At 50.1% G+C, this 14,743-nt stretch overlaps 1 protein-coding gene across 1 annotated transcript in view; it reads right to left on the reverse strand.

The window, feature by feature from the left end:
• The window catches only part of RAB8A (RAB8A, member RAS oncogene family), a 35,393-nt gene extending 27,053 nt beyond the window's left edge, over nucleotides 1-8,340 (reverse strand). The window contains exon 1 of the mRNA XM_066574405.1: nucleotides 8,174-8,340. Coding sequence (XP_066430502.1) covers nucleotides 8,174-8,297 — 124 coding nt within the window. The 5' untranslated portion in view covers nucleotides 8,298-8,340. The remainder of the gene's footprint in view (nucleotides 1-8,173) is intronic.
• Between the last annotated feature and the right edge of the window lie 6,403 nt (nucleotides 8,341-14,743).

Consider the following 14,743-nt stretch of genomic DNA (forward strand, 5'->3'; position numbering starts at 1 on the left):
CTAAATATCTCAGCTCCTCATTAAAGAAAAGGATTCTGCAGTATTTTGTTGGAAGTCTGTACAGCGGGATTAAAGAAAGAGCGGCGCAAAAGTGAAGATGTATTCCTGCATGAACAGACATACAACAGCGTGAATACAGGACAGATCGGAGTCGGTTTTCTCGCGCCGCGCCGTCGTTTATGTGAACATTTCATCTATAAATTGTCCTGATTAAGTAAAACAAAAATCATTTCCTGAAACTTTTCAAACACTAAGTTTTTCTCCTTGTAAGACAGTCAACAAATAGTTAATAACCAACATTTCCCACGGCCCTACTTCACAGCGCAGTCACAACCTATAGAAGTTGATCAGTAATTGTTCACACTTTCTAGCAAATTTCAAAAGCGGATTCAGTTCTGAGATGGAGCCCGTATATCAGAACCCCCATGAAGCGCTCGCTTTAAGAGCTGCACCCCTCAGAGTATTCAAAACGGCATTTAGGAAGTTGATTAACCCTTTAGATGTTTCACAGGAATTAAATTAGAACAGTTCCTTTTTTTTTTGCAGATTTTCAATTTAAAGCCATTTTTTTCTATAACTCAGCAGGAGAACCAAACTGGGGCTGGATTACCCGGATTCTGCAGTTTTCAGAAACGCCCCATATGTGGAGGTGAGCGGCTGTGTAGGAGGGGATCGCTGGGTTTTCATGGCTTCTCACCATCCATGTGAAGCGCTGAGCAGGGAGCGTTTACACGTAATGAGACCAGCGATGGTTAATATGCTGACAGTCAGCGATAACGACAAAAGCGCGCGGGTGCTGCGCCATTATTTGGCATTTACACTAAACCATTATTACTCAAATTCTTTTGTTGGAGCTAATTCTGCGCAGGACCGCCAAGTACCGCATGACGTAAACTTCGTGGTGTTGAGGAGTTAATGCCCCGTACAGATGTTTGATGTGGACACTGTGGGTGACACGCAGATATCAGGGGCAGCTCTGCCAGGGCGAGACCCGACACATCAACAGTTATCGCTGCCAGTGCGGCGGAGAGGCCTTATTTTTGGTTTCCCCAACGGCGCCCTCAGCGCACATCTGTAACGACGGGGGCAACAAGGGAGCAAAGTAGCTAATGACGAGGGCAACAAGGAGACATTTTTGTTAATGACGAGGTAATAAGGGGGGCATTATTCCTGATGAGAGTATAAAGGGGGGCATTGTTACTACTCACGTCACCGAGATGGGGGGGCTATTACTATTGGGTGGTGACGAGCTACACCCCTAGCCACGCCCCCTGGAAAGTACAGACGCTTGGAAGGATGCAATTAAAGTGATGTAGCCCTAGAGAAAAATACCTGCAGGAGTCGGCAGTAAATGGAGATGGACCCTCAGCAAGCTGTTAGAGGATCGGTCGCCCCTCCCCCACCCCAAGGGGACCATAAACACCCTTTTACACGCAAAGATAATCACTTAAACAACCACACGACTGAACGAACTTCAAGCGAACTACCAACATTTTTGAATAACAAATTAATTGCTGTAATCACCTGTGTTTTCCTCCAGGAGTTGTTTCCTCAGCTTGGCATGTGTTTAGGTGATTGTTATCACATAGACACTGTCCCCAGCTGAGCAAACATCTGGCAGCACATTCCATATTCAGTGAGTGCAGTAAATTCTGCACTCAATGAATGTGCAAAACAAATCACTTAGCCCCTGGAAACACTTAACGAACTGCATTCAAACTTAAAAGAATTTCCAGCGATCAAATGATGGATTTTATGCCAGTCCAAAAATCTTGGCTAATGAATGAATGTATAGTACACAACTGCTTGCCTTTACACGTAATGATTAACGCTCACTTTCAGCAGTTTGAACGAATTTTGAGCAATAATTGTATGTAAGAGGGCCTTTACTTATTCTAGGGGCTCTTTCACACGGGCATATTTTTCATTAGTATTTTGTGAGTCAAAAAGCAAGACTGGATCCAAAAAAAAAACAAAAAACAAAGAAATGCAAATCTTTCCATTATACTTTCTCTCTGTGTTTCACTTCTGGTTTTAGCTCACAAAATACTCATGAAAAATACACCCGTGTGAAAGAGCCCTAAGGCCGGCCGCACACGGCCGTGATGAGCTCCGCCGCGGAATTCCTCAGCGGAGCCCGTCATGGCGCCCCCAGAGACCCCATACTTACCTGCGGATCCGGCGTCTTCCGTCCCGCATGACGCTTTGGCGCGCATGCACCGCAGCGTCATGTGACGCGCCGGGCGCATCATATGACGCGGCTGGCGGTGGGCGGGGAAGCGGTTTCACGCTATCTTCCGACAGTATACACACCGGCCATGTGAATAAAGGCATTCTGATGGCCGGTGTATATATGCAGGTAAAGAGCTGCATATATACGCTCGTGTGAAGGCAGCCCAAGGGTGGGTATAATTGGGGTAGATCCTATGCCCGTTAACGAGTGCCAATAGACCATTTAGCATGTTGATTGGTTGTCATCACTGACTGGGGCAGATGATCACTAGCATGGAAATAAATGGTAAGTGATTGCTTGTGCCTATACATTTGCATTTTGCTTGCAGCACATCGCACTGGAGAGATGTGCTGCTGACAAGGGAGTATATTTTTGCCCACAATCTGTGTGATTGGCAGCCAAACAAGCCCATTTAGATGGCACGAGTGTCGGGCAAACAATGCTGCCACCTCATCCCCGCACATACTGGCTGCGGGTGCTGCTGCAGGGGAGTTAGTATTGCTGGCTCACAGCAGGGCGGCTGCAGGAGATTTCATCCTCGGTCCCCCACCCCTCTCCATTTACCTAACATAGGGACCGTTAAATACTGAACGGCTGCTATTTACACTGAGTGATCAGCTGATCGTCCATGGTTTATGCAGTGTATGACGCTGGACGATGAGCTGATCGCTCAGTGTAAATAGCAGCCGTTCAGTACTGAACGGCTGCTATGTTATGTCAATGGAGGGGGGGGGCTAACGCCACACGGACAAGTGCAATATCAGGCCGCGAATCACGGCTCAATATCCATCTCACCAATATGCGATTTCCCCACGGATAGGAGGCATTATTATCTCAAAACCGCCATGCATCACGTTGGGGAAGTAGCGATCCTCCATCATGGCGCAGGGTTGCGGAGTTTCTCCAATGGTTTTTAATGGGGAAACCTCGCATTGCGTCACATCTCACCGCATGCACCTAGCTAACGCTGCATGATGCCGCCGCCGGCCCCATTGAGGACCATGGAAGTTGCGATGTGAGAGCATGCCCAAAGACAGGACATGTGGCAGTGCAATGCAGAAACAAATCGCTCGCGTGTTTGGCCCCATTCAGAAGACCAGAGTTCATATTCGTGCGCGATTTCCTCGCCTGTGTGAAGCGGACCTCAATCCCATGTGACTTCCTGCGATTTCTAACTAATAGGTGAATACATTTTCCTTTATTGGAGTACCGGATTCTGTTTCTTATATCGCCAAGATCAGCAATCACTGATCGGTAGCGGTCACATCGCTGACCTAACTCTGGGGCCCCTTCATTCTCCGTTGGAGGTCCCACAGGTTAGACCCCCACTGATGACAAGGTGCTGCCATATCCTGGCAAAATGCCATCCCTTTACAGGGTAAGAATACCCCTTTAATCTCTAAGCGCTAGCAGATTTAAAGGGAAGGTCCATGTTTGCAACCATTGTTTTTAAATTGCTCCAATGTATCTAAAAGTAAAAATGTTCTGGGAAGTCTGATGGAACTCCCATCCGTCTCCTCCTAAGCCCGGGTTCACACAGGGCAGATTTGCTGCGGTTTGCCGTTGCATATCCGCACTGCGGCAAAACCGCTGCGTTTGCAGTGCAATGCAGCACAAATGAGTTTTGCAAAAAAGCTGTTCTGACAGGACGGATTTTTTCCGCACGGCCGCAGTGCGGAAATGCGACTGCAGCGCGGTTTTCAAAGATGCAGCATGTTCATTCTTCTGTCTTTTCTGTAGCGCTTTTTGTCCATAGAACCTCTATGGAGGCAGCAAAATCTGCGGCAAAAAGTAAAAAACGCTGCGGAAAAAAACGGTTGCAGATTTCTCTGCAAGAAAATCTGCAGGAAAACCCGCAAGTGTGTTAGGAACAAGAAAAAAAACAATGCGGCTTAATAAAGGTGTAAAGGAGGCAATAAACAGCAAAAACACAGTTTAAACAAAAAGGCAGCGAAGAAGGACTAAAAACCTAACCGCGGTGAAATAGAGCATGCTACCATCTTTTCCACGTGCGTATATACGGTAATGTGTACTTTCATTGGCTCCATACGCAGCCGCGCATCACATGCACAATACACAGTGAATCATGGTTGTGCGAATGAGCGGTAAGCTTATAAATAATAGAATACTGAAAGGGTAAGCCCTTTATTAGGCTTCTTTCCCAGGAGTGTATATAGGCCACCGTTTTCACGGCCAACTAATATATGTCATGTTGGGAGAGATAAAACACGTGAACAGACACACAAATCAAACGTCTGTGCGCCCGTTCAGACGGCATGGGTCCCGGCGTATATACACTAAGACTACCATGCCGTCGCCCCTTTTCCCTCCTTCCCCATCGCAGGCTCACCTCTCTTCTCCTTCCTGCTCGTTCTTTGCAATGGGACAGGGTGTGACAGGGAGGAGCTAAGCTTAGCTCCACCCACATCCCACCCCTTGTCCACAGCCAGCAATGGGAGGAGGCGGGATGGGACGCTGCTTAGCTCTGCCCCCATCACCTCCCATTGCAAAGAACGAGCTGGGAGGAGAAAAGAGGTGAGCCTGAATGGGTGGGGAATACGTCGCCCACTGCTCCCATAGGATTTCATGTAGCGGCCGACGTATTCCGGGCCAAAAGATAGTTCCAGGACTATCTTTTGGGCCCGACATAAAAACATCTTTTACATGTCAGGTATACGGCCATGTGATCTGATGCATCAGATCACAGCGTGTATCAGCCGGCCGTGAAAACAGCTGACCGATATACACTCGGGGGAAAGAGTCCTTAAATGTAGGAAGAAACAGAGTGTGATAAGAAAGCAAATCTATTAAATAGTTTTTCTCTAGTGTATTTACAGAGGAAAATGAAAGGTCAGATGAGATGCAGAGTGATGAAATAAACTCTTCGCTAAATGTCAGCCGTGCAATGATCCTTTTACACGGAACAAGCTGTTGGCCGGTAGCTCGTCCCAGTGATGCTTGTTCCTGAGCTGTTACACAAGAGGGACTATCGCTGGCATCACTCACAGCGCTGCCAGCGTGGAGGCTGAGCAGCCAGGGAGCGATCACAGTAAGGAGATAGCTGTTTACATAGAATGGCGCGCCATTCAGTTTTTTTGCATGCAAGAACTGAATGACTAAACAATTGTCGTTCAGTCGCGGCATGAGTTTGCACGGGACGATTATCAGTTTCCTATGGGAGCCTAATAACTATGCATAGATATATCAGGGGTCAGTACAGAGATCTCTTCCATCATCTATTATACCCAGGACTGTAACAAGAGGGCGCTCTAATAACTATGTATAAATATATCAGGGGTCAGTACAGAGATCTCCCCCATCATCTATTGTACCCAGGACTGTAACAAGGGGGCGCTCTAATAACTATGTATAAATATATCAGGGGTCAGTACAGAGATCTCTCCCATCATCTATTATACCCAGGACTGTAAAAAGGGGGCGCTCTAATAACTATGTATAGATATATCAGGGGTCAGTACAGAGATCTCTCCCATCATCTATTATACCCAGGACTGTAAAAAGGGGGCGCTCTAATAACTATGTATAGATATATCAGGGGTCAGTACAGAGATCTCTCCCATCATCTATTATACCCAGGACTGTAAAAAGGGGGCACTCTAATAACTATGTATAGATATATCAGGGGTCAGTACAGATCTCTCTCCCATCATCTATCATACCCAGGACTGTAACAAGGGGGCGCTCTAATAACTATGTATAATATATCAGGGGACAGTACAGAGATCTCTGCCATCATCTATTATACCCAGGACTGTAACAAGGGGGCGCTCTAATAACTATGTATAATATATCAGGGGACAGTACAGAGATCTCTCCCATCATCTATTATACCCAGGACTGTAACAAGGGGGCGCTCTAATAGCTATGTATAGATATATCAGGGGTCAGTACAGAGATCTCTCCCATCATCTATTATCCCCAGGACTGTAACAAGGGGGCGCTCTAATAACTATGTATAGATATATCAGGGGTTAGTACAGAGATCTCTCTTATCTATTATACCCAGGACTGTAACAAGGGGGCGCTCTAATAACTATGTATAGATATATCAGGGGTCAGTACAGAGATCTCTCCCATCATCTATTATACCCAGGAGTATAATAAGGGGGCGCTCTAATAACTATGTATAATATATCAGGGGTTAGTACAGAGATCTCTCTTATCTATTATACCCAGGACTGTAACAAGGGGGCGCTCTAATAACTATGTATAGATATATCAGGGGTCAGTACAGAGATCTCTTCCATCATCTATTATACACAGGACTGTAACAAGGGGGCGCTCTAATAACTATGTATGGAGCGCGGAACCGGCGCGGAATTGACAGCTGCAGCATGTCCTTTTAACGTTGCGGCCTTGCTCCTCTTTATGGGGAGGGAAAGCTGCAACGGAATGCCGTTGGCCGAACTGCTCCAAAACCCGCGGGTTTTGAAGCTGCGGCTCTCCTACGGAAATCTTGTGGCTTTTCGGTGCGGCCAAAGCGCGAGATTTCCTTGGGATTTCCGTCCCTTGTGAACCCGGCCTAAGAGCAGTGAGTACAGAGCTCTGCCTGCGGAGGCGGTGATGGTGGACTTGGTAACAGAGTAGAAGAGGGGCTGGCGGCTGTCCTGAGCGATACATTATATGTTATAGTCAGTAATAACTCCAGGAGGGTCGGGAGGGGCGGGAAGGAATTGCTTCCCTTAAATGGGGAAAATTGGCTTCTACCTCATTGGGGTCTTCGCCTTCCTCTGGATCCACATTGGGGATAAGGGGGCTGCACTGGGTGGACGGGGGGCTCTAGCTGTACACCGTTACTATGTGGGCCGGATGTCACACTGAGGGGCTATACTCAGTGTAAATGCCTCGTGCCCCCTTCTCTCCAGCCGGGACCCCAGAACAGCACACACACGCTACATGTAAACCCGCTACATGTAAACCCGCTACATGCGCGCACCCCCGCTACATGCGCGCACACACACACATACCCGCTACATTCTTTCTGGGACCGCGTGGTCGGCATTCGGCAGCTCAAACTCCTCCAGTGTTACGAGGCATGCAGCAGGTAGAAGCGGCCATGTTTACTCTCGCAGCGGACACGCCCGCCTCCACGCTACACTAACCGCTCACGGAAAGGTGGTTTACCTCAGAGGACCAACACAGAGCGCCCCGCGCCCCTCAGCCCGCCGCGTCGTCCTCGTCTGGAGCGTCTAATCATGTCAGTCACCTCGTGACAAGCAATATGGCGGCCGCCGGCGCTCACCAACATCTACTCCCTGGGATTATCCTGTGCTGTGATGCAGCCGTAGAAGAGCAGGGGATGCGTCGCAGTGTATCGCGCAGATCTGAAATCCAGTTAGACCGGAGCGATAACCTCTGCGGGGCTGAAGGGCGGCCATACTGGTGGGTCTCCATACTGGTGGGTCTCCATACTGGTGGGCCTCCATACTGGTGGGCTCTAACTACACCCGGCGCGGTCTGACACGGGCGCGTCCGTGTACCGTATTGTGCGAGGAATACGCCGCACCGCCCTCCCACAGGCGGCCATATTGCCGAACACACAAAGTGTGCGAAATATACGTACGTGCAAGAAAAGTGGCAACACGTCCGATCGTGGCAGGAATTACATGCGCATACACGCCACGATCATACGTGTGCGCGGGGGCACGGGGTACTTGCTGCATGTCCTCGCCACCTTTATTTCCAGGTGATGATTTAGAAGCCGACCGACCAGCGGCACGGGGCGCCGAGGTGTCCGCCATGACAGTCCCCGGCGGGGTCAAAGTGCACAGACAGAGCATGATGGGAAATAAAGTGTCTGTGGTGACAGAGCTGGCAGACGTGACACCCCAGCCTGCTGCCACAGGGCACTTACTGCCCCCACACCCTGGCACTGCCCGCACTCCCACTAGTTGCTCCCACACTGCAGCCGCCTCTCACCTATGGTGGATATAAACGTAGAGTTGAAGGCATCTTCTGAGAACCTGAACAGCACGCACGTCTTCCCGACCCCCGAGTCTCCGATCAGAAGCAGTTTGAACAAATAGTCGTAAGTCTTCGCCATATTAAAAACTACTATACAGGAAATACCAGCGGCTGCACGCTATTGGCTGGCGGCGGCGTCAATCAAGCACGAACAGAGCGCCGATTGGCTATTGTTCCTATGACGTCACATGAAATCTTCCCATCTCTGGGGACTGAGCGGCCGATCCCAGCGTAAAGTTTATCTAGCTGCGAGCGGACGAGTCAAACTGAGAGCTGCGCGCTGATTGGCTGCGGGCGGCTGAGAGCGGACGCTCCCCATTGGCTGCCCTGACGGTTGGGCTGAGGCGCTGCGGTGTCACCGGGTTATCAGTGCGGGGTGGCGCCGCCGCAGCTGACGGGATCCTCCCTGTTGTCCCTCAGAGGAGGCTGACGGCTTCTGTAGTCAGGTGTGAGGAGGGGTGACTGCACAAGTCCTGAGGGGACTGACCCAGAATGGGGGAAACTAAGGGAAACCTCCAGTACCAGCGGGCGTCGTGGCTGATGGTGGCGGTGATCAATGGCGGACGGCGCGTCTGTGTTCGGAATGTTAGCTATAAAGTCTGGTGGGGATAAGCGAACATGGCGCCAAACCAGAGCGCTGCATCCGATCGGCGGACCGTTGTGTAGGGGCGTCCCGCTCCGCCGATCACCTGTTGGCTACGGTGTATGAAATGCCAAAGGTCTCCTGCGCCAGCTGTCCGTGATGACATCACTGCGTCAGCCCGGGCGCCGTTCCCTCGCTGCTGTCTGACGGGCTGGGCACATCCGTGCGCCGTTCCCTCGCTGCTGTCTGACGGGCTGGGCACTTCCGTGCGCCGTTCCCTCGCTGCTGTCTGACGGGCTGGGCGCTTCTGGGCGCCGTGGATATCAGGCCGGCGGCACGTTCAGTCCGAGGATCCGCTCCAAATACCCGAAGGAACAGCCGTGCGCTCCGTGTTTATTCCTCCATACTAAAGCCGGTCAGCCGAGCGACAGCGGGCGTAAAAATCCCCAGGGCCGTAAAAACACGCCTGTCCTGGGGGTTAAAGCCGCGGGGTCTGTGGATGTGACGGCTGCCGGAGGTGGCGGACAGCCTGGAGCAGGTACGGGGGGCTGCGGTGAGCGGTCCTTGGTCACGTGATCAGTGCTATCCAATGGATAATGGCGATGACATGAGAGTTACATAAAGTCAGTTTCATCTCCACAATGTCGCACTGCGTTCTGTAACGCCTGCCGCCGTCTTCTGCGCAGAGGTTGGGGCCCCCTCACACAGGCGTATGGCGCTTCCAGCGGAGCCTCTCAGCGCCGTGACTTTCCAGCAGCGTCTCTTCTATCTTTGATGTTTAGCGCACCTCATCCATGATGGGGAGGGCCAGACTGCGCCGTCAGCCGAAAGGGAAAGTGAGATCACGGCACTGTCTGAGAGGGGCCCTACAATGTCCCGGCTAGCGGGGGGCCGCAGTATGCGCTCCCACTACCTGCCATGACTCGATGCAGACATCCAACTAGCGGGGGCCACAGTCTGGGCTCCCACTACCTGCCGAGACTTGCTGATGATGACACCCAGCTAGCGGGGGCCACAGTCTGGGCTCCCACTACCTGCCATGACTCGCTGATGACGACATCCGGCTAGCGGGGGCTGCGGTCTGCGCTCCCACTACCTGCCGAGACTTGCTGATGACACCCAGCTAGCGGGGGCTGCGGTCTGCGCTCCCACTACCTGCCGTGACCGGCTGTTGACGACATCCAGCTAGCGGGAGCCGCGGTATGCGCTCCCACTACCTGCCATGACTCGATGCAGACATCCAACTAGCGGGGGCAACAGTCTGGGCTCCCACTACCTGCCGTGACTCGCTGATGACGACATCCGGCTAGCGGGGTCTGCGGTCTGCGCTCCCACTACCTGCCGTGACCGGCTGTTGACGACATCCGGCTAGCGGGGGCTGCGGTCTGCGCTCCCACTACCTGCCGTGACTCGCTGTTGACGACATCCGACTAGCGGGAGCCGCGGTATGCGTTCCCACTATCTGCCGTGACCGGCTGTTGACGACATCCGGCTAGCGGGATCCGCGGCATGCGTTCCCACTATCTGCTGTGACTCGCTGATGACGACATCCGGCTAGCGGGGGCTGCGGTATGCGTTCCGACTATCTGCCGTGACTCGCTGATGACGACATACAGCTGGCTGCACTTGACAACGGGCCGGACAATGAGATGATGAACTGGGGATCCCGAGCAGCAGACCGCCGCCCTCCAGTTCATCACTCTAACTAGGCCAGAATGCCCCTTTAATCTTCAGTATGCTAGGATAGACCTGCTGGGGAAAAACACAGTTTTTTTCTACATTTTTGCTGTCCGTGTGATATAGTCATTCATTGGAAGATTGCGGAGGCCAAGTAGAATTCTCTCCAGCTTCCGGTTGCGATGAGGACCGGCCTCACTTACATAAGAGCTACAATTAGAGCTGATCGCATTGGTTGTGACAAACTGGTGATGTCACTTGTATCTGTTACTAAATACATCGGTGCTTGGTGTTCACGCTGGCTAATCGTACGGCAGCCGTGTGCAGAGGACTCATACGGCGTTTCTCATTTGCGACCTTTTTTATAACTTAGGAATTGCAAAAAAAAAGTCCAGATCCTGACAAAGCAGTAAGCTAGAAGCGCTTCAAGCATAGCACAAATACCCGGAGGTGTAACTTGAAGCTGCGGGGCCCCAGTGCAAAGTCTGGAACTGGGCCCCAACTATAAAGCTTCATTGATAGCATTGGTTTACAATGTGGGGAAGAGAGTCTCTATCTCTCCCTTCTCCTTCCTGCCAGAACAAAACATTTTCAAATGATGCGCGCTGGGGCAGGGACAAACACCATTAGCACCATCGAGTACGCTAATACTCGAACGAGCATCAAGCTCAACAGAGTACGTTCGCTCAACTCTATTCGTGATCTCTCTGGGGAGGGTCGAACACGACTTCATGCTCATTCGAGTAACGAGCACCATTGAGTGCGCTAATACTCGGACGAGCATCAAGCTCGGCAGAGTATGTTTGCTCAATTCTAGTTTTTACAAATGATCTTCTCAATGTAAAACCCTCATAACTTACATTTAATGACACTCAGATACTTAAAGGGGTTGTCCCGCGCCGAAACGGGTTTTTTTTTTTTTCAACCCCCCCCCCCGTTCGGCGCGAGACAACCCCGATGCAGGGAGGTAAAGAAAGCTCACCGGAGCGCTTACCTGAATCCCCGCGCTCCGGTGACTTCTCTACTCACCGCTGAAGATGGCCTCTTCCTCCGTGGACCGCAGCTCTTCTGTGCGGTCCATTGCCGATTCCAGCCTCCTGATTGGCTGGAATCGGCACGTGACGGGGCGGAGCTACACGGAGCTACACGGAGCCCCATAGAAGACTGCAGAAGACCCGGACTGCGCAAGCGCGGCTAATTTGGCCATCGGAGGGCGAAAATTAGTCGGCACCATGGAGACGAGGACGCCAGCAACGGAACAGGTAAGTATAAAACTTTTTATAACTTCTGCATGGCTCATAATTAATGCACAATGTACATTACAAAGTGCATTATTATGGCCATGCAGAAGTGTACAGACCCACTTGCTGCCTCGGGACAACCCCTTTAAATTTGATATAAATGGAAACAGGAATTAAAAGTAAGACCGTCCTTGTTGCCTATAGCAGCCAATCACAGCGCAGCTTTCATTTCTCAAACTGCTGGGGTAAAATGCGCTGTGATTGTTTGCTTTAGGCAACAAAGACGGTCTTACTTTTAGACAGTTTTGCTAAGTGAGGCCCAAAAAGTTTTTTCCCACTACATCCACCCTGACGGCACACATGGAGGTTGCCCTTTGATCTTGTTGGGACAGAAGAGGAGAGTTTTTAAGGATGCCTCCCTCGCTATTTTCCAGTGTTCTTCCTGTCCCAACAGGACACGGAGAGTCTTCATGTATGCCGAGGATGGAAGATTTATTACCGGGATTCGATGGTTCTTTTCTGCACCACTCTATGATTCCTTTTAATTAATCAGTCAGGCGTAATGTGTACGATCGACTTGAAAGACGCGTATTTTCATGTACCTAATCATTCAGCTTATCAAAAGTATCTTAAAGGGATTGTCCCGCGCCGAAACGGGTTTTTTTTTTTTCAATAGCGCGAGACAAACCCAATGCATGTGTTAAAAAAAAAAAAGGTTTAGTACTTACCCGAAACCCCGCGCTGCGGCGACTTCTTCCTTACCTTAGCAAGATGGCCGCCGGGATCTTCACCCACGATGCACCGCGGGTCTTCTCCCATGGTGCACCGTGGGCTCTGTGCGGTCCATTGCCGATTCCAGCCTCCTGATTGTCTGGAATCGGCACACGTGACGGGGCAGAGCTACGAGGACCAGCTCTCCGGCACGAGCGGCCCCATTCACCAGGGAGAAGACCGGACTGCACAAGCGCGTCTAATCGGGCGATTAGACGCTGAAATTAGACAGCACCATGGAGACGGGGACGCTAGCAACGGAGCAGGTAAGTGAATAACTTCTGTATGGCTCATAATTAATGCACGATGTATATTACAAAGTGCATTAATATGGCCATACAGAAGTGTATACCCCCACTTGCTGCCGCGGGACAACCCCTTTAAGTTCACAATTAAAATAAACTCAAAAATGTTCCATTTTCAGTTTATATGTCTGCCGTTCGGTATTTCAACCGCCCTGAGAATTTTTTCAAAAATCCTGATTGAGCCAATAGGATTCCTCAGGATTCAAGGGATCTGTTTAGTACCTTATTTAGACGATTTATTGCTTATTTCAAAAAAATGCCCAAACCATGGATCAACACTTAGGCAAGACACTGAGTCTTCTTACGGATCTGGGATCGTTAATTAACTTCGAAACATCAAGCCTTCTGCCAGATACCAAAAATGTTTTTTGGGGGTTTTTGTTAGATTCCCGTAAGTGTTACTCTTTTTTGCCTTCTGGCAAAAGGATGGACTTAATTCTTTCCATCAAAAAATTTCACGGGAAAGATTGGGTCTCGATAAGAGAGACCATGGGGATTCTGGGACAGATGTCAGCTTGTTTTTCCATGGTCAGCTGGTTCAGGGTTCATTCCAAAATTCTACAAAGAGGAATTTTGTCAGCATGGGATAGAAATCAATCTTCCCTAGACATAAAATTTAGACTATCAGTAGCGGTCAAAACATCCTTAAATTGGTGGCTGTCACCGCAAAACCTTAGGAAAGGAGTTTCATGGGATTTTTCTCCACCCATTGTGATTACTACTAGAGATGAGCGAGCGTACTCGCAAAAGCACTACTCGCTCGAGTAATTTGCTTTATCCGAGTATCGCTGTGCTCGTCCCTGAAGATTCGGGTGCCGCTGCGGCTGACAGGTGAGTCGCAGCGGGGAGCAGTGGAGAGCGGGCGGGAGAGAGGGAGAGAAAGATCTTACTTCCGTTACTCCCCGCTCTCCCCTGCAGCTCCCCGCTCCGTGCCGGCACCCGAATCTTCAGGGACGAGCACAGCGATACTCGGATAAAGCAAATTACTCAAGCGAGTAGTGCTTATCCGAGTACGCTCGCTCATCTCTAATTACTACCGATGCTAGTATATCAGGTTTGTGGCGAAAATAGCTGATAGTAACTTACAAGGTTCATGGTCACCTTACGTCAGCTCCCTATCGTAAAATTACAGGGAACTTAGAGCTATTTGGCAGACATTAATCCAGGCAGGAGGTGCGCTGCAGGGACAGAGGCAAAATCTTATCCGATAATGTAACAGCAGTTTCTTTCATTTGGAACCAGGTACCCTCACCTGCAACACCTGTCAAAAGGGATATTTGCTTGGGCAGAAGAGAATGTAAGATTGCTGTCAGTGGTGCATTTAAAGGGCTCTCTGAATGTGGTTGCGGATTATTTGAGCTGGAAGAAATCAAATCCAGGTCCCTGAATATGGACATATTCTGATCTTTAACAGCCGGGTGGGGCTCCCCGCAAGTGGATTTGTTTGCAGACAAAAACAATGCAGAATGTCAGAAATTGTATTCCCTAAACACCAGAGACAGACCATTGGTACTGGATGCTCTGTCCCAAAATTGGGAGATGGAACTGGCTTTTACCTTTCCCCCTCCTCCACTGATAGCTCGAGTCCTGAGAAAAATCTGCAACAGTCAAATCGGAGTTATTCTATTAGCACCTGCGTGGCCAAAAAGATCTTGGTACCCGCTGTTAAAATCCCTTCTCATAGATAGTCTGATTGCACTTCCCCTGAGGCAGGACCTTCTGTCCCAAGGTCCAGTCTTCTGAAGCTGGCAGCTTGGCTCCTGAGCGGCATAGGCTGAGGAAGCAGAGATTTCCAGACAAGGTAATCGAAGCACTGTTTAAGAGTCGTAAAGAATCCACTTCAAAAATATATTCTAAAGTCTGGAAAAAATCTTCCCAGTGGTATAGACCTCATGTTCCAGACACGGATAAACCTAACTTGACAAAAATTTTAGAATTTTTACAGGAT

The sequence above is a fragment of the Eleutherodactylus coqui genome, chromosome 7 (genome assembly GCF_035609145.1).
Source record: "Eleutherodactylus coqui strain aEleCoq1 chromosome 7, aEleCoq1.hap1, whole genome shotgun sequence".
In the NCBI taxonomy this organism is placed as follows: domain Eukaryota; kingdom Metazoa; phylum Chordata; class Amphibia; order Anura; family Eleutherodactylidae; genus Eleutherodactylus; species Eleutherodactylus coqui.